The 19,524-nt window shown below is 38.7% G+C and overlaps 1 protein-coding gene across 1 annotated transcript in view; it reads right to left on the minus strand.

The window, feature by feature from the left end:
- Window positions 1-3,188: 3,188 nt before the first annotated feature.
- Window positions 3,189-19,524, minus strand: part of CPE (carboxypeptidase E) — a 115,139-nt gene continuing 98,803 nt past the window's right edge. The window contains exons 6-9 of the mRNA XM_042983660.1: window positions 13,946-14,085; window positions 9,096-9,195; window positions 5,922-6,040; window positions 3,189-4,068 (exon numbers count right to left, since the gene is read on the minus strand). Coding sequence (XP_042839594.1) covers window positions 3,970-4,068; window positions 5,922-6,040; window positions 9,096-9,195; window positions 13,946-14,085 — 458 coding nt within the window. The 3' untranslated portion in view covers window positions 3,189-3,969. The remainder of the gene's footprint in view (window positions 4,069-5,921; window positions 6,041-9,095; window positions 9,196-13,945; window positions 14,086-19,524) is intronic.

Here is a 19,524-nt window from a genome sequence, read left to right on the forward strand (position 1 = left end):
CTTGGTCTGACCACTTACCAGTTCTGTGAGGTAAAAAAATTTAGCTTAAATACTGAGCCTATTTCTTCATCTGTTCAACAGCAATGTTGCAATAGTTCCTAGCTTACAGCTTTGTGGTGGGGCTTCAAAATCCTATATTTCAAATGCCCAACACAAAGCATGGACAGCTCCCAGCTGACACCGCGGAGCCTGCTTAGGATTCTATCTCCCTCTCTCTCTGCCCTCCCCTGCTTTCTCTCTAGCTTCCTCTCAAAATAAATAAAAATAAACTTTAAAAAAAAAGTTACCAAAAAACCACTGATCCTCAGGAAACGTTTCAATGATTTAAGTTAATCGCACGAAACTAAAGTTATACACTACCCTGGAAACCCCTGTTATAATTGAATTGATTCACTGGCTGTCTAGTAAAAAGAAGCAAAGGGTAGAGAATCAGAACATTTGTAAGCACCAGAAATGATATTTACCTAAGAACAGCAAGACCAGGATGTAGTGTATTTATTTTTGAACTAAAGGTCCAAGTACATTTTATCTTGACATTTCTGAGGCAGAAACTCCAAAGGCTGTCCAGTTTTATCCACAGAAGAAATCCTCATGAGGATTTAGAAAAGAGAAGTTGAGTCATATGTTGGAACAAGTGATGATTTTTTAGCCTCCCGCAATACCAAATCATGGAAAGATTTCAGAGGTTGTATAAATAAAATATGAATATCAAAGTTCATGGTTCCCTTTCTGCAAGTAATGTTTATCTTTATTTATGCAAAGAATTGAAAATCAAAATGTGAGTGGAGATTAGCTATTTCTTCCATAACATGTCTGATTTTCTCTATGAAGGGGAAAAAAGCAGTTTAAAATGTGTTCACTGTTTCATGAAAATCAATTCCCCAGCCCCCTCCCTTTCTGATTTTTGTTACCTACAACAATTTAGCTCCGTTGTTCATAATCCAGATCTGGTTAATCCTCAGCCCTCATAGCCTCCAGATTCTTACCTGCTCTAACAGTTACTTTCAAACTAAATCAAAGCTTTAACGCAGAGTTTTCATTTATGCTAAATTTATATGAGGCAGGAATGTGACATAAAACCTCCAAAAAATGTCTGTCCATCTTAGAGTGTATTAAGAGAAGTATGGTAACCAAAATGAGATAGCAGCTGGTCCCTCTTGACTTTTGGAAAGAAACAAAAACAAAAACAGAAACCCCTCATGTATTAAAGTATTATACCTCTTAAAATTTTAGGGATCCAACATATAGTACCCATTTCTTCCATTCCTGAGTTCAGAACCAGTTGAAAAGTAAGACACAGGAAACCAACAGACAGGTTAAATGGCTTTGTTATTGATAAACTAATTGGAAAAAGTGACATTAGATCTGTGGTACAAAGAGCCTATTAATTTTCTATGCCCACAAGCCCTTCCTGTCCCTGCGCACACACCCAAAGCCTACCGCAGCACCTAAGGGAGAGTCTGGAACTGCCTCTGTCCAGGTCAGAGAAGAAAGGGAAAGAGGAAGCTTACAGTCCTTTGATAGATTTGTTCACCCGATTAGGTTAGCTTACCTGCCATCACCTAACAATTAAGTGATTGACTTCACTGTAGGAAGAGTGAGTGAGACATGGGAACAGAGGCCAGTTTTATCCCAGTGGAGGTCCTTCAACAGAGAAACACTGACCAAGAGGAATTTCCCTCCCAACAGCACTCGATTCTAAACCCTTCATTTGATAAATCAGAGCATGTTGAGAGCGTGGCCAGGAAAGTGGAGACCTTTGAAACCCTGTTTCATAACAAATAGATTCAAGGGCAAGACTACATGGAGTGAACACCTTCCTTCCAATAGCTGAATGCGTAGCTGACTTGGTCTGGTGGCAGAGACAGATATTCTATTTGTTCCTCCATATTTCCTTCACCCTGCTCAGTTAGGCAAACGCATATGACTAGCCCTGGCCAACAGATTGCGAGAAGAGCTGACATGTGTCTTCCCCAGGCTAAGTCAATAAAAGGTCCATTCTTGATTCTTCAGTCTCTCTTTCCATCTGCTTCAGTGACTTGGGGAGGTCCCATATACCAGGTGGTGCACCTCCATTAACCTAGGTCTTAAATGAAAGACAGAGAAGGAGTTCAAGAGTGTCACATCACGGTCTTGCAGAATAAAAGCAGAAAAGCACCTTCCAGAGTCCAGAATCAATTCTGAAACCAGGACCATTCTCCATCCCCAGAAGAGGAGGCCTAGAATACCCACTTGGCAAGATTTCAGAATTGCTGTAGACCAGTGGATACTATGCACCTCTCATTCCTCACCATTTCAAGTTGGAAGGTTTATGACATTATCTTGACCCTATTCTGTTGTATGTTGGGAGTGAAGGATGCAATAACCTTTTTTGTTTGTAGATTTGTGGAGCAAGAGGGGTCACATGCTGATCTGATATAGAGGTTATTGTGGGATCACTCAGAAATCCCAAACTTGAAGCTCAAAGCCTTGATTTAAGTTGCCTCACTTGTTACGGGGTTAAATGACTTCTATATTTGGAAGAAAGGAGAGCAAACCTATGTTGGCAACCAGAAGGCAGAGCTACACTAGTGACAGTGTTGCTCACTAAAGATTGTCATCCAACGGGGCTGTGTGACTAGCTCTGGGCAATAAGCCATGGGTGGAAATGACTTCAGGTATCTCTTACATGTGTCTGAGTCAAAACTACGCTTTGATTGTGCTTAAGCCATTATATATTTGTGGTTCTAGTATTACAACAGTTAACACTACTTTAACAAAAACCCATACCTGGATGTTGATCAACCATACCACCACCACCACCACCACACACACACACACACACACACACACACACACACACTCAGTCACTGCATTGCTCACACCTGCTCATATTTTGGACCCGGGCTTACATACATCAAGAGGTTATTTCTGAGTCCCCTCAGCTGGTCTCATTTTAAGTTTCTCTATCATGCTCTCTTCCTGCACATCCTGTTCTTCCTGCCATTTTACTTATCACAATGGGTAATTACATACTCATTTCTGTGTACATATATTTAAAGCTTATGTCCAAAACTGATCCATAAGATCCATGGATTCAAAACCTTTTGTCCACCACAGTAATATACACGGAGTTTGCACTGTGCTTGGCAAACAGCCATCACAGCCAAATTTTAAAACGGCGAGGATTAACAAGTGAGAGCCCATTATCAAGGAAATACACTTTTTAATGACAAGACTACCGCTCTAGACCAAAAATCACAGAGAATTAAAATAAAGACCATGGGGATATTTTTTTTTACCTTTATTCATTCAGAATACAATTCTAGACCAATCTACAGCCAAGAGAAAACCCTAAGCTTTTAAGTAGTGTTAGCAGGCTGAACAATATAACAGTATCGCCCCCATATGTGCAAGCAGGAAGTCAACTCTCATCATAAAATCCCTTTCTAAACATTTATTTTTCCTTCCCATCCAAAAAATGCATTAACAAGATCATGCTTATACAGCTAGTCAGCACAAGACAAATGACAATTTATACTGAACTATGTAAGTCTCGCGGTATAATGCTCACAACACCAAAATGTAGCTGTTGACCTTTTCATTGGCATTCACTATGTGGCACTGTTACCATTACACTAAAAGGACTTCATTAGTTTTTAAAAGCCAGAATTACTCAAAAACTTCTGGATCGTAAATAACACGTGGAATATTTCATTTAAGTCTAAAATGGCAGATCACTCAAACCTTTCCTATAGTTCTCCATGTAATATATGTAGGAAAATGAATGTTATATGAGAAGAAACAGACCAAGTTCTTATACTTTTACCTAAAAGTCTAGTTGTTTATTTTAAGTGATATCTATTAATATTTAAATGATTAAAAATAAATCAATGTTAAATATTGCACAAGATCTAAAAGAAAATGGCCACATTACATCATACTACATTGTATAGATAGATTGATTAAAAGCAGCTAATTAGAAGCTTTTTAAAAATTTAAAGTTTCTGACATCATTTTCCACCATTCCATCAATTCTTCCTTTTCCACTTCTTTCCTTTCAGAAAATGACTCCAGTTCAAAATCAACCTAAAGGAGAAAAACAAGAATATTTTGTTACTAACTGCATGTGTACTTTTAAAAGCTGAAATTAAGTAAAAAAATTAGTGCAGTTTTAGATCTTATAGGATAAGCTCAGTATAGCCACCTGAGCTATATATAGTATATCCTAAAAATCTCTTGTGATAAACAAAAGATACTTTCAGAGGAAAAAAAAAATCAAAAGCCATTATGTTTGAAATGTGCTTTGATCTAATAGCCTTGTAAGATTATTTAAAAGCAGATTTTTTTAAGTCAATTTTCCCTCCAATAAGAAGATGTAATTTAGAATGAATTTTCTAACTTTGACTCTTCACTGAGCTTCTCCTATAAACCTTGAGTTTTCTCCTAATAGCTGGGAAAATATGGAAGAATGTAGTTCAGTGTCCTGGTGTCCCAAACCATAAGTTCTGCTTTCTAGAATCTTGAATCTGTTAAAGAAACTGATGGAGGCACATACATCTCCAAACAACCACAGAGGCCAGGGGCCCAGGAACTCAACTCTCAGTGTGAACTGGGAGTTTTCATCAGGTCTGTGGACAATCCCTACATCTACACAAAAGGCTATTCAAAATCTGTACTCCCCAACCCCAACCCTTCTCAGGACCTCTAGATACTTCTGTCCCCATTGCAAACAGAACTAAGAGTTCCTTGGGGCACCTGGGTGACTCAGTTGGTAAAGCTTCTGACTTCAGATTTCAGCTCCGATCGGGATCTCGTGGTCATGAGATCAAGCTCTGCCTGTGGGGCTCCTTGCTGGGCGTGGAACCCGCTTAAGATTCTCTCTCCCTCTCCCTCTGCACCTCCCCTGCTCGCATGCACGAGCGTGCTTCCTCTCTCTGTCACTCTATCTCTGTCTCAAAAAACTAAGCAAATAAATAAACAGAAAAATGAATCAGAAATAAAAATGATGTTTAAAAAAAAAGGAACCAAGAATTCCTTCATCTGGCCACTTAAGCCCCTAGATATTTAGGAATATGACTATACTCACTACCTCCTTGAAGTAACGCAGGCCAGAAAGGCTAAGATCCAAATAATTAAATGTTTTACAACCTATTTCTGGGGCTACTTTTTTCCAGGTTTCATTTGCCCAAATTTATCTCCTGATTTTAATACATATACAGCCTAATGTACACATACACACAAAGAAAACCAAAGCATCAGTTAAAAAACTCAAGGTATTCTGTTTGCAAAACCAAGCCCTTATACTCCAACTCAGGGGCATGAACAAAAATGCAATAAATTCTTTACAGGTAAGTCTTTCGACTGGAAAGTCTGCAGGCCATTTCCTGGTTCCAAAAATGTAATGCAAAGATAGCAGTAGAATCCTCACCTCCCTAGCAAAATAGGTGGTACCTCCTTAAATGAGATGCACTTTTTGATACCGCTTAGCAGAGGGTCTTTCTCATAATATGTGCTTAATAAAAGTTTGGTTAATGCCTAAAATCACCTTGCAGGCATGATCAATTTTTCCAAATACTCATTCAGTAAAGTGTTATATTGGATGCTGGAAATAAAAAGATAAATGGAACAGAAATCTCATTTAAACTGAAATCACTGTGGCAAAAAAAGTTTAATTTTTTTAAGTTGTCTTTGATGTTCTTGGGTATGTCTTCAAAAAACTGAGAAGCAATAAGGGAGCTTCACATTGAATGGTATGAAATCAACCAAGGAGCCCTTGGTCAAGTCACTTAACTTTGCCAGCTTCAGTTTTCTCATCTGTTAAATGGGGGTATTAGTGGTACCTACCTCATAGGGTTATTACGAAGACTAAATATAAATCACTTAAATATACCTGACACATATTAATTGCTTAATAAATCTTAGCAATTATGATTTCTTACCCCAACAGCAGGGCTATAAGGGACTGCTACTTTCTTTGTTATTGCCAGATACCCTGGAGCTGAAGCTGTGAGTTTATAGTTTCCAGGTACAAGCAATCTCCAGTAATCGCCATCCTTTGCTGTAAGGAAACAAAATATCAAATCACATAATTATGCCATTTTAGGAATACCCAGTATACCTCCGTTTAATTTCTTTGATTCCCTATTTTGAAAGTAAATGTTTATGGAATTTGATAACATTCCATTGAAATCAGTGTTACATTCTCTTAGAGGAAGTAATTTCTAATAGCAATTTTACAAATACTAATGTCAAATTGTCAATAAATCTTATAAGATAATGGATCTTCATAATCATGTCAGGTGTGCCACAGGTAAAAAGATATAGAAAGCCCCCAAACATGGAGTCAGGGCATCTGATGCTGTGTTTTGATTCTGGCCAAGTATCTTGACATGAAGACCCAATGGTGTAAGTCTAGATCAGTGCTTCACAAAGTGTGGTCCAAGAAAGCCTCATCAGAAACCTGAGGTACTTGTTCTTGTTTTTTGTTTTGTTTTTTAGATTTTATTTATTTATTTTATAATTTTCGAGTTTTATTTAAATCCAAGTTAGTTAATATATAGTGTAATAATGATTTCAGGAGTAGAATTTAGTGACTCATCACCCAGCGCTCAGCCCAACATTGCCCTCCTTAATACCCATCATCCATTTAGCCCATCCCCTACCAACACCCCTCCAACAGCCCTCAGTTTGTTCTCTGTATTGGAGTTTCTTATGGTCTGTCTCCCTCTCTCTTTTTATCTTATTTTCCTTCCTTTCCCCATCTGTTTTGTTTCTTAAATTCCACATATGAGTGAAATCATATGATATTGATCTTTCTTTGACTTATTTCACTTAGCATAATACCCTCCAGTTCTATCCACGTTGTTGCAAATGGCAAGATTTCATTCTTTTGGATCACCGAGTAACATTCCATTGTATGTATATACCACATCTTCTTTATCCATCAGGGATAAAGAACCCTGAGAAACTTGTGAGAAATCTCTTTCTGAAGATTCAGAATACGTTGTTCTGGAGTGCTGGTCTTGGAGGGACTGCATTTTCAGTAAGTTCTCCGGAGAATTCTTAAGCAGAAGTAAGGTTCACACTCTTTCTCACCCCACAGGTCCACAGCTCCCTCCTAACCTAGGTTAGGTTCCCTGGTCACCCTATAATCACTGAAAGCACGTGCCTTCAACTCATTTGCTTTTCCCTCTTGGTTATACATGCCTGGCAAGCCACCAATCCTGGATAATTTTTGGCCTTCCGCCTGTCACCAGCTGCATGCAGCCAGAGGAAACACACCGTCACGCTCATCAGTCTCCGACACATACACACCAACCTAACTGAGGGCATGGAACCGCCCTGGTTTCCTTCTGGTCCCTTCCTCCCTGGTCCTTTCACACTCTCATCTTCCTAGACCAGTGCATATCAATCACCTGGGAAACTTGGTACTGTGCGAATTCTAATTCACTAGCCCTGGTGTGAGGCCTGAAATTCTGCATTCCTAACCAGCTCCAGGGCAGTGCTGAATTCACCTGCTGGTGGGGGCTGAGCTTTGAGTAGCAAGGCCCTAGTGGACATTTCACACTTTTTCCTTTTTCCTAACACCGCCGACACATCCTCTTCATCCTCACTCCCAGTAGATGCTTTACATCTTATTTCACTATGAAAATGGAATCAGAATAAAGAAAACCCTCATGGCCACCTCTTCTGGTCTTCCTCTGACCCCCACATCTCCTTTCAACAGGCGCCATCATTTATCTCTTTCACTTTACAGCAAAATGTCTGAAGAGATTTGTCAATACTCTCTTTTTTCTAATGTCTCTCCTAGTCTCTCTTAGACCCTCCGATCAGGCTCCCACTGGTCCGTGGAAACAGATTCTGTCGGGATTCTTCACACTGGTTCATGCGAAAGGTTTAGCTTACCTGGCACTCCGGATCAGTCCCTCCATCTTGAAATACTTCCGGGCTCCCAGGAAAATGCACTTGGTTCTCTCTCTACCTCAGACTCCATTCCTCCTTACTACTTTGCCCTCAAAGGGGTGGAGTGTTCCACAGTTTCACTCTTACCTATGTTTCACTCTTACTCCTCAGATTTCACTCTTACCTATGTTTTTCCCCCGTTACATTCTCCTAAAATTCTCATACCATGGAATGCAGAGGAAATCATATCTCTATGGCACCAGGGTTCACAGACAGAAGAGACTTCATGTGGCAGAGGGGATCAAGGTCTGGGCTCCCCGAGGGCTAAGGGAGCAATGTCTTGGCACAGATTCTGGTATATTGGTTGGCAAGATGTGCTGGCCACATCTTCTGGGGTTTTAATAAATATTTGTTAAATAAATAAATGGAGCTTTAAAGGGGAAACGTTAAGGATTTTTAAAATATACAAGTTATAAATGAGGAGGTTAAGAAAGAAGTAATGTTATAGAGTGGTTTGGAAAATAAGGTAAAGGTTCATTAATTATAAGGTCTAGAAATAAATGAGTAGATTATACATAAAAACATATTGTTGCTGGATAAATGGAATGGGACTATGTAGGTTTTCCAGGAAAATACATCCTTGTCTCCAAATAGGGAAAATGGAAACGGCATTTGGAACTCAGAAATAGCTAACATCCAGCTCAATTCTGTTAACATCCTGTTTAACCCTGAATGAGTCTGGATTTTTCATACAGATGAAATAAAGAAATGTGTGAGGAATCCTAGACACTGGCATTTTTCTTTCCTCCTCTTTTCACTCCCTCCTGAGGTCGTCCCATTAACAGCTTATTAGCACTTAAGACAGAAGGGAAAGACACTGATAATTCAACTCCAGCTAGTTCATCTGCCTTTGCCTCAGGAATTCCACAGAATCTCCAGTGGGTGGCACCACCTGGCAGCTCCAGGCTGAGACAGCTGAGGAAAGGGCGCCACCTGCTGCACCCCAATTTCTAAGCCAGCAGCCATCCAGAGTGCCTGACTCGCTCCCACAAAGGAATTTAACTAGGTCAAAGCTGGGGGAGAGGGAGGTAAAGAGACAGGAAGGCATTCAATTGTTTTGCTTAGAATAGCATAAAAATTGTTAACTATAATAAGTAATCGTGCTCTGTGTATAACACTAGAGCCTCCAGATCACGGCAGAGAACACCCACCAGATGTAACGTCATGGTCTATTCCTTCCACGGAGATGGTTGCATTGGCAATTGGGTTACCTTGAAGGTCCCGGACGAAGCCTTTAACTCCTCGGTGTATCTGTAAATGTCAGGAACAACCACAAAAATCATACTAGAAATGATCTGACGACACATCTCTGTCAAGAATCTCCTTATTTGCTAGCAAAATACTGTAGATCCTCATTGTTTAAGGATCAAAATATGCTCAAGAGGCTGCTGAATTTTGTTGAACACTCTTTACACTGCTTTTCCTCAAGTAGACAAATGAGAAAAAAAAAAAACCCTGAAAACTGAAATCTCGTTCTGAGTGAAAGAAAGGCATTAAAGTACCTTCCGAACCACCAGAATGAAAAACAAAAACAAAAACAAAAACAAAATTGTCTATCACATCTGTAAAGTAGTTCTGGTCTTAGCATATTTCATGACTTTGTCCCTCTTTTATTGGGTCACCTATATATAGGTTGTATGGCCACTGCCAGTTAAGAATAATATTACATTACAGCCCTTTAATATTTGTTCATGTTGAATGAAAACACATACTGTGACTGCTCTTGCAATCGAACAATATTATTTGCTTGAAAATAAGTGACATGAAAGATCTGTGAACTTCAAAACTGAAGATTCGATTCAGAAAGAAAATGAAGGAGATGCTGTCGAGAATAATGCCCCCCAGATTAAGTTGCAGTCAACAACTAAAGCAATACAAACTATAAAAGCAGATTTTTTTCCCCTCATTTTGAAACAATGGTTCAGCTAAATCAATATGTGTTTGAAGTGACAGAGAGTCACTTCAGGTCTCTTGGAAAGTGCTTCTGGAAAACCAAATGGTAATTCATTAAGCTTAATTACTTAACAGAAGATTCCCGAACTCTCAAAGGCTCAGGTTGGCTCAGGTTCCTCCTCACTCAATTTAACCCTAGAGAGTGAATATTCTTTTGCTACCGATGATACTGGAATCCTTCCTACAGAAGGCACAATAAGTGTCAAGTATGCTTTTGTCATCAGAGAATAAATCTGGCAGTGGTACAATGTTTTAGCAAGGGGATGCCCCTGATTACCAGCAAATCCTTTTGCATTTGCTATTTTTTTTTAAAGCAAAACCTCTGAAACTCTACAAAAATCACATGTACTTCTTTCCTCTAAAGGCAATTTGGGGATCTGAAAAATTTTACAGAAAAGGAAGAGAGATATACATAGAGAAGAAAATCAGGGAAAAAAATACAAACTTTACATTTCTTAAGATGAGGGCTCATCAAAGAAATTTAGAAAGCTTGCAAACAAGCAATTATTTACCTACATGTACTTTATTCATCTTGAGGCACCAAAATCCCGGTATTATCAATATTATAAACCTTAGAGAAATAAATTTTTAAATTTCCTTATCATTGGAAAATAAGCCAAACAATCACTCCAAAAACATATAGTTCACCTGCATTAGGCACAAATACACCCAGTTAATATTCATTACTTTTTTCAGCCTCTGCAACCCAAGATTTATGGTCTGTAGCTTAACAAATAGTGAAATAAGTATCTGTCCCTGATAAGCCAGTTTTTGGAGCAAACTTCTCTGTTGGAAAACTTCCACTGTAGTAATAAATCTCAATGGAAATGTTATGGGCTCTCACAACTCTACATGAATGCAGCTGTCACTTTATGGCTTTTGCAAAGGAAATCACAGAGAAATTCAAATTTCACTCATGCCTGAAGAAACTATTTGCTACACTTGTCCCTCCTGTAATGTTCTCTCCTCAGATTCCAGGACACCAATCAACCAAAGCTGGAGAAACAAAGAACATCCAGAAGATTCTCCATTGTTACTAAAACTGTGCATAGCAGTAATCCTTAAGCCCTCCTATACTTAAGTGTTACCCAGAGAGCTTGCTGAAATGGAGACTTGGGGGTCCTACCATGCAGGGAGTGGGATTCAGTGATGGAACAGGAAACTCATTTTTAACAAGAATCTAGGTGATTCTGGTGCAGGCACCCATGAACCATTCTTTGTGAATTTTGTGAGGAATTTTGAGAATTAGACTGTTCCAAAGCTATTGAGAGAGAGGCATTCCACCACAGCAAACTGTACTAATTAACTTTACAATTCCAATTCCTACAAACATCCCTTTAAAACTCTGCAAGAGATTTCCTCTCAACCAATTATAGAATTAGACCCCCTAATCACCTATTTTCCATGAGTCGTAAACTAATCCATGGTTAGGCTTTAGGTCCAGGTGTTCAATTACTAATTCCCACCATACTGTGTCTCATTGTCAATGAAATAATTTCAACACAGAACTTCTGGCAGTCTTCACTCATATGTCATCAGCCTTTGAGTCCCTAAATTAGAGTGTTCTATGAAGCAAGTTGGATGAGCTCATTGTAAATATCACTCTTCTTGCTTCTACACAACTTGCACCGTAATACTGATGTCCTATAGGGTGGACCACTTGATCTGTGGACAGATCACATTCTTATTCCAAGTGGCATAAAACAGGTCTGTACAACCCTCTTCTTTTCAGTTTATTCTATATAAATTGATATAGCACTTAGATGAATTAATACATGCCTAACTGCCACCATAAATATAACAAATATTCTCCTCTTTCCTGATGGTATACCTTTGTGGGTTTTGTTTTATATTGAGTTTTTTTCTTAAGAACAAGACTTAAGCAGCAGCTGAATCTGTTTTTTCAATTGATGATCAGAGTAATCATCTTACTGGTATTTGAACTATAGTAAATCTTACAGTAGTCCCAAGAAGCCTTTGCTGAACCACCAGGACTGGATTAGGGACCCAGTGTACTGCCACCAATTTTGTAATGAACTTTTATTTTAGCATTTATCATCCTCTCTTGTGATTAGGTATTGATGTCTCTGAACTCCACTAATATGAAGTCAGTCACTATCCCCAGTGCCTCACAGTGTGCCTAGGACACTAGAGTAGCTGAATACATTTTTGTTGAAAAAATATGTAAATAAAATGAAAAGCACTGTATTAAAGAGACATTATCTGATATCTAAATGGAGAACACATACCAAATAGCCCAGTCTTACTTCCTCTACTCAGAAAATACATTTACAGCTCTCCTTGAAGGAGACACTATTAGAGGGGTTCCTATCAAGGTCGTTCTAGGGTCGACATGGCTAATTAACCTTAGCCTTTGTTGCTGAAAATGCCTTTCTATATTAACATGAAGCGGGATTCCACTGATTGAAAAAATCCTGTGTAATAAGTAATTTTTAATCATTGTGAGTAACAGTGGATCTATTCCATGAGAATCTCTTTTGGTAAGGTACTAAATGGATATCTGATACATGTAAAAGAATACTTGAGCTGATTTTACAGCTTTTTAAATGCATCAGTCTCATATGCATGTTTGTATGTCAACATATATGCAAATAGATTCACGTTTATTTCATAGCATTTGTTTGTATCAAATTAGTTTTTAAATTAATCTGGACTATCTGCTGGCATGTGAAACTGATATCACCCTATCTGGCTTTGGGTGTAAACAGACATATACAGAATGCAATTTGAAGACTGTCACGGCACTGCAGGCAAGGAACAGAGTCTTTAGGTCTGTTTCGCCCCCATGGCCGCTGGTGCCAATGTCTACATAGTATAGAGATGTGGGGTTGGCAGGGTGTGGCCTCTATTGAGTCTCAGTAGGTAAGGTATCTAACTCTGGTAGATGATGATTTCCCCTCTCCCCCCGTCCCCCGCCAAATTCTGTACAGACTCCACAGGAATGGTTATATAAGTGTCTGTCTAGTGAAGATCTCAGTTTCTGTCATCAGAGGCAAAATGGCATGGTGATTCTGGAACTAGACAGCCTGGTTTAAAATTCTGCCTGATTGGGGCCCCTGGGTGGTTCAGTCAGTTAGGCGTCCGACTTCAGCTCAGGTCATCATCTCGCGGTTTGTGAGTTCGAGCCCCGCGTCGGGTTCTGTGCTGACAGCTCAGAGCTTGGAGCCTGCTTCGGATTCTGTGTCTCCCTCTCTCTCTGCCCCTCCCCCGCTCATGCTCTGTCTCTGTCTCAAAAATAAATAAAATATTTAAAAAAATAAAATAAAATAAAATAAAATTCTGCCCGATTGACTTCAGGCAGGCTGTTTAACTTGTCTGGTCTCTGATTCCTCACTTTTAATTCAGGGATGATGATGACGATGAAGATGATGAAGATGATGAAGATGATGAAGATGACGATGATGATGATGATGATGATGATACCACTTCCCCCACAGGTTTGTTGTGAAAATTAAATGCATTAACGATTACATGTAAGGCATTCAGAACAATGCATGGGAAACAGTAAACACCCCATAAAGGTAATTATTATGATTACCTGAGATCTAAGTCGAGGCTGAGACAAGTGGAGCATGTGAGGCACAGAATTTAAGGAAGCACTCACACTCAGGTGCTAATCCTATACCCACATGCCTCCAAGAAAAAGTGCCTCCTTAAATTTTGGGCCCTCAGTGCCTCACTTACCTCACTCTTGTCCTAGTCCTGCCAGGGATGGCTGACTGGCCCAAGATGAGCAGGATGGAGGAGGGTTCTAGGACTGCCTGGCTTAGAGCAATATGAATGAAAACAGGGTATCACGTCACTTCCCACAAACCTCAGTTTAATCAGTTCTCAGGGAATATTTATGAACCACAAAATCTCTGACAAATGAAAGCCTGTTTGGACCACTACTGACATGTTTTCCAAATGTAGAGTCCTCATTATGAGTCAGATGGACTCCTCTGGACCAGACTCCTCTGAGAAAATCATTGTATGCCAGGTTTAAATGCTCTTAGATCTCCCATTTTATGCTGGAGATGGTGTTTACCTGTTCGAGGTAGCTAATAAGGGAGTTTTTGTTATCCTCCCAGTAGCTCTTCAGAGTCTCTTCAGGTGGAAACTTTTCACAGCTAAGCTCCACGGTGATCTCGAAACAGTTGCTGCTGAGGTAATTGAAGTCTTGCATTCCTGCCAAAGCACCAAATGGAAAGTCAAAATACACATGTGGAGACTAAAACTCTACACAAGCCGTTCTGCTGAATGGAGAGCCAAGTAAAAGACACACCAACCAGTACATTTTGAGTAGCCTATGGGAAACCACAAGGAAAATCACCTCCTGTAAGGGACAGAACAACATAATTGGGAGACTGTTACTGCCTTAGAGCACAAAATCTCTCAGGTTCTTAAGCATTTACTTAGTGCATTGCTGTTGTAGGGTGCCAAAGCAGGCATCAACCGTGTTCCGTATTGTTGGCATTGACTTCAAAGAAGAAAACTGGGAACAATGACATCCAAATGACAAAATAGGGGTTTTCTTACCATCTTCCTCGAAAAAGAACACCGATTTGGGCAATCACCCATGGAACAGAGTGCCTTTGTGGAAGGCTGAGAGTCCAGTGTAGAAGTTCCAGTACACCATTGGTGGAAAAAGTCGAAGATTGGATGCATTGAAGAAAATGACAGTAATGGTTTTGCTTTACTTGTATCACCCCTTCCCCACGGTGGCATAGCTCAGTGCCAAGAGAGAACTTTTTCATCCACGATTCCTCCCACAAGGAAAAGTAGGATCCTGTGAATGAGCTGTGCTTGTCACAGCTTCTTTCTCATCCCATCCAGAAAACTAAAGTATGCTACATGGCTTGGCTGAGCAAACAGTAGCCAAGACTTTTAGAGTGCATCAAAGGGATGTGAATCTTACTAACCATGTCACAGATCCCATCAGGAAGCCTGCCCATTAGCTGCTGGGGCCACCTTTCCTGAATATCCGCCCCCCACAATGGCCCACAGGCACTCCTAGCATTCTGCATACACCATCCACACACCTCTCACCCTATAGCCAGCTCTCTGTGTGTGCCACTGACAATAGCAACAGCAAGCATTTGAAGATGTCTCATGAGTCATACAGCATGCATGAAGCTGGCCCAGATCTGCAGGCCTGAGAGAAAGGACACAAATTTGAGCATTTAGCACTGCCCTGGGGAAAACAAACAAGAGTCTATCAGCAATTGATCTGGACCTTGTAGGATCAAAAGAAGGCATGCAATTTTAAGTATTCTCCCCCTAAGAAGTTTGGAGCAGGTATGTCACAGAAAAGGTCTGGGAAAGCCTCAGAATCTCTAGCAGGGTTAACAAGTTATTACTCTACCAAAGCCAGTCAGTAAAGACAGAAGGAGGTAACTACTTCAAATGTGAAGGCAGAAACACAAGACTTCAAGGAACATTAAAAAAACAAAGGAAACATGATACTATCAAAGGAACACAATAATTTTCTGGTAGCCAACTGCAAAGAAATGGAGATTTGTGATTTTCCCAATAAAAAATTCAAAATAGTTGTTTTAAGGAAGCTCAGTGAGCTATAAGAAAACACAATTCAATAATAGAAACACAATTCAATGAAATCAGGAAAATAATATGTGGACAAAATGGGAATTTTAACAGAAGACAGAAATCATAAGAACCAAACAGAAGTCTGAGAGCTAAAAAGTATAAAGAATTAAATGGCAGGGGAGGAGTGGGTATAATGCAATAGAGAGCATTAACAGAAGACTGGATCAAACAGAAGAATCAGTGGGCAGAAACAGGTCATTTGAAATTATCCAGTCATAGGAAAACAAAGAAAAAAGAATGAAAAAGAGTGAAGAAAGCCTACAAGATTACAGAATACCATGAAGAAAATAATCTACACATCACTAGAGTCCCAGAAGGAGAAGAGAGACAGAAAAGGCAGAAAGGTAATATCAAGAAATAATGGTTTAGAACTTCCCAAATCCAGGGAGAAATTTGGACATCCAAGTTCGGGAAGCTCATAGGTCCCCCCAAAATTTCAGTTCAAAAAGATCTTCTCCAAGACATATTATAATAAAACAGCCAAAAAATCAAAGACAAAGAGATAATATTAAAAGCAGCTGGGGGGGGGGGGGGAACAGTCTGTAACTTACAAAAGAATCCCTCCCCACCCCCAAGTAAGGCTATCAACAGATTTCTCAGCAAAAACCTTATAGGCCAGGAGAGAGTGGAATGATACGTTCAAAGTGCTAAAAGAAAAAACTGCCAACCAAGAATACTTTACTCAGCAAAGCTATCCTTCAGAAATGAAGAAGAGATAAAGACATTCCCAAACAAAAGCTGAGGGAGTTCATCACCATTAGAAATGTCTTACAAAAAATGCTGAAAGGAGTTCTTCAAGCTGAAATGAAGGGATACTAATCTGTAACACGGAAACATAAAAATATGCAACATACTGACTGGTAAAGATAAATATATAGTCAAATTCAAAATACTCTAACACTATAATATAGTAATGTGTTAATCACTGAACTCTAGTATGAAGATTAAAGGACAAAAGTATTAAAAACCACTATAGCAACAGTAATTTGTTAATGGATACACAACAGGAAAAAATGTGAACTGTGACATCAAAAACATAAAATGTTTGGTGGGAAAAGGAGTACAAAGAGTTTTTGTAAAAGTGATCAAAATTAAGTTGTTATCACCTTAAAATGGACTGTTATGTCTATAAGATGTAAGCCTCATGCTAACAACAAAGCAAAAACATAGTAAATTCACAAAAGATAAAGGTATAAGAATCAAAGTGTATCACTAAGGAAAATCATCAATTCACAAAGAAGGGCAGAAAGAGGGGAAGAAAAGAACTAGGGAACTACAAAACAGCCAGGAACCAATAAGATGGTATTGTGTTCTTACCTATCAATAATTACTTTAAATATTAATAGTTTGAATTCTCCATAAAGACATAGAGCATCAGAGTGGATTAAAAAAGAAAACAAAACAAAATAAAACAAGACTCAACTATATGGTGCCTACCAGAGCCTCACGTCATCTTTAAGGACAATGAAAGCTCAGAATGAAGGAATGGAAAAAGATATTCCATGCAAGCGGAAACCTAAAAAAATCAGGGGTAGCTATACTTTTATCAGACAAAATACACTTTGAGCCAAAAAACTATAACAAAAGACAAAGAAGGTCATTAAAAAATGATGAAAGGGTAAGTTCATCAAAGGACATAACTCTTGAAAATTATATATGCACTCAACACTAAAGCATCTAAATATATTAAGCAAGGGGCGCCTGGGTGGCTCAGTCAGTTAAGCGTCCGACTTCAGCTCAGGTCATGATCTCACAGTTTGTGGGTTCAAGCCCCGCATCGGGCTCTGTGCTGACAGCTAGAGCCTGGAACCTGCTTCAGATTCTGTCTCTCTCTCTCTGTCTCTCTCTCTGTCTCTCTCTGTCTCTCTCTCTCTCTCTCTGCTCCTCTCTTGTTCACGCTCTCTCTCTCTCAAAAATAAATAAACATTAAAAAAATTTTTTAATAAATAAATAAATATATTAAGCAAATACTTAAGACCTGAAGGGAAAAACAGACAGCAATACAATAATAGTGGGAGATTTCAACATCCCACTTTTAATAACGATAGATCATCTAGTCAGAAATCAATAAGGAAACAGCTGCCCTTGAACCATATGTTAGACCAAATGTACCTAACACACATATACGGAACATTCCATCCAACAGCAGAATTACACATGGAGTTACACATGGCTTCTCAAGCCCACATGGAATATTGTCCAGTATAGAGTCGCAATTATGTAGAAAATTAAAACTACACATTTCTGAAAAACTAATGGGTCAAAAAAGCAATAAAAAGGGAAACCAAAATATCGTAAAACAAAAATAGAAACACACCATACCAAAATTTATGGGATGCAGCAAAAGCAGTTCTAAGGGGAAAGTTGATTGCAATAAATGCCTGCATTAATTAAAAAGAAAAATCTCAACTAACAGTCTAACTTGATACATCAAGAAACTAGAAAAAGAAGAACAAACTAAGCCCAAAGTTAGCAGAAGGAAGGAAATAACAAAGATCAGAGCAGAAACAAATGAAATAGAGACAAGTAAAACAAAAGGAAAGATCAACAAGCCTAACAGTCGGGTTTTCTTTAAAGATAAACAAAACTGACAAACATTTAACTAGACTTAAGAATTAAGAGAGTGATGACTCAAAAAAAAATCAGAAATTGAAGAGAAGACATTACAACTGATATGACAGAAATACATGCTTCTTTTTTCTTTTGTGCTAAGAATATTTAACATAAGATCTACCCTCTTAACAAATTGTCATGTGCCTAATACTGTATCATTCTCTATAGGCAGTTTGTCATACAGCAGACCTCTAGAATTTACTTATCTGGCATAGCTGAAACTTGATACCCATTGAACTCCCCATTCCCCTCTACTCTCAGCCTACTATATTCTGGGTTTCTATGAGCTTGACTATTTTAGACACCTCATATAAGTCGATCATGCAGTATTTGTTTTTGTGAGATTGACTTAGTTCCCTTGGCATAATGTCCTTCAGGTTCAACCATGTTGTCATAATGCCAGGATCTTCTTCCTTTTGAAGATTGAATGATATTCTATTGTATGTGTATATACCATATTTAGCCAGTAAAATCTATTGGGACTTCTAATCAAGAAAGTAGGCAATTCTGTCTTCTGCACAATGACTGTTTCAATGCAACATGATGCTTCACGTTTCCATGTTTTTTCTCCATCTTTGTTTTTTCTTGTCTATTCTATTGCACTGGCTAAAAATTTTCAGGGCAGTGTTGTTTATATAGATGCTAAAAGTCATCCTTATATCATATGTTTGATGTTTCGCAGTTGGGGTGAATACAACTAGAAAGTGGTGTAACTGGGCATCAGCCCCCATGATGAATCTGAAACCTACACTCTCTCTTTTTTGCTATAATAACTTGCTGTTACAGAACAGAGATAGTGGAACTATTTTATTTATTTACTTTTTTATTAAAATGATCCCAACCCTTTTAGAGACAGGCACCAACAAAACTTTACCTTTCAAGAGACAGAGAGAGAGAGAGAGAGAGAGAGAGAGACTACTGTGAATGAGGCCAACAATTGGATAACCTGAAAAAACAGATAAATTCCTAGAGGAATATAGCCTATCAAGACTGAATTATGAAGAAACAGAAAATCTAAAATAGACCTATTACTAGTAAGGAGATTGAACCAGTAATCAAAAATTTCCCAACAAAGAAAAGCCCAGGACAAGATGGTTTACTGGTGAATTCTACCAAACATTTAAAGAAGAATTAACACCAATCCTTCTAAAACTCTTCCCAAAAAAATTGAAGAGGAGGAAACACTCCCAAGCTCATTTTACAGGTCAGCATTACCCTGATACCAAAGCCAGATAAGGACATTACAAGAAAAGAAAACTACAGGTCAATATCCCCGATGAATACAGTTGCAAAAATTCTCAATAAAATACTAGCAAACTGATTTCCACAGTTCATTAAAAGGATCATAAAGAATGATCACACAGAATTCATACTTGGGATGCAAAGTTGGTTCAACATAGGCAAATC

This window comes from Panthera tigris, chromosome B1 (genome assembly GCF_018350195.1).
Source record: "Panthera tigris isolate Pti1 chromosome B1, P.tigris_Pti1_mat1.1, whole genome shotgun sequence".
NCBI lineage: Eukaryota > Metazoa > Chordata > Mammalia > Carnivora > Felidae > Panthera > Panthera tigris.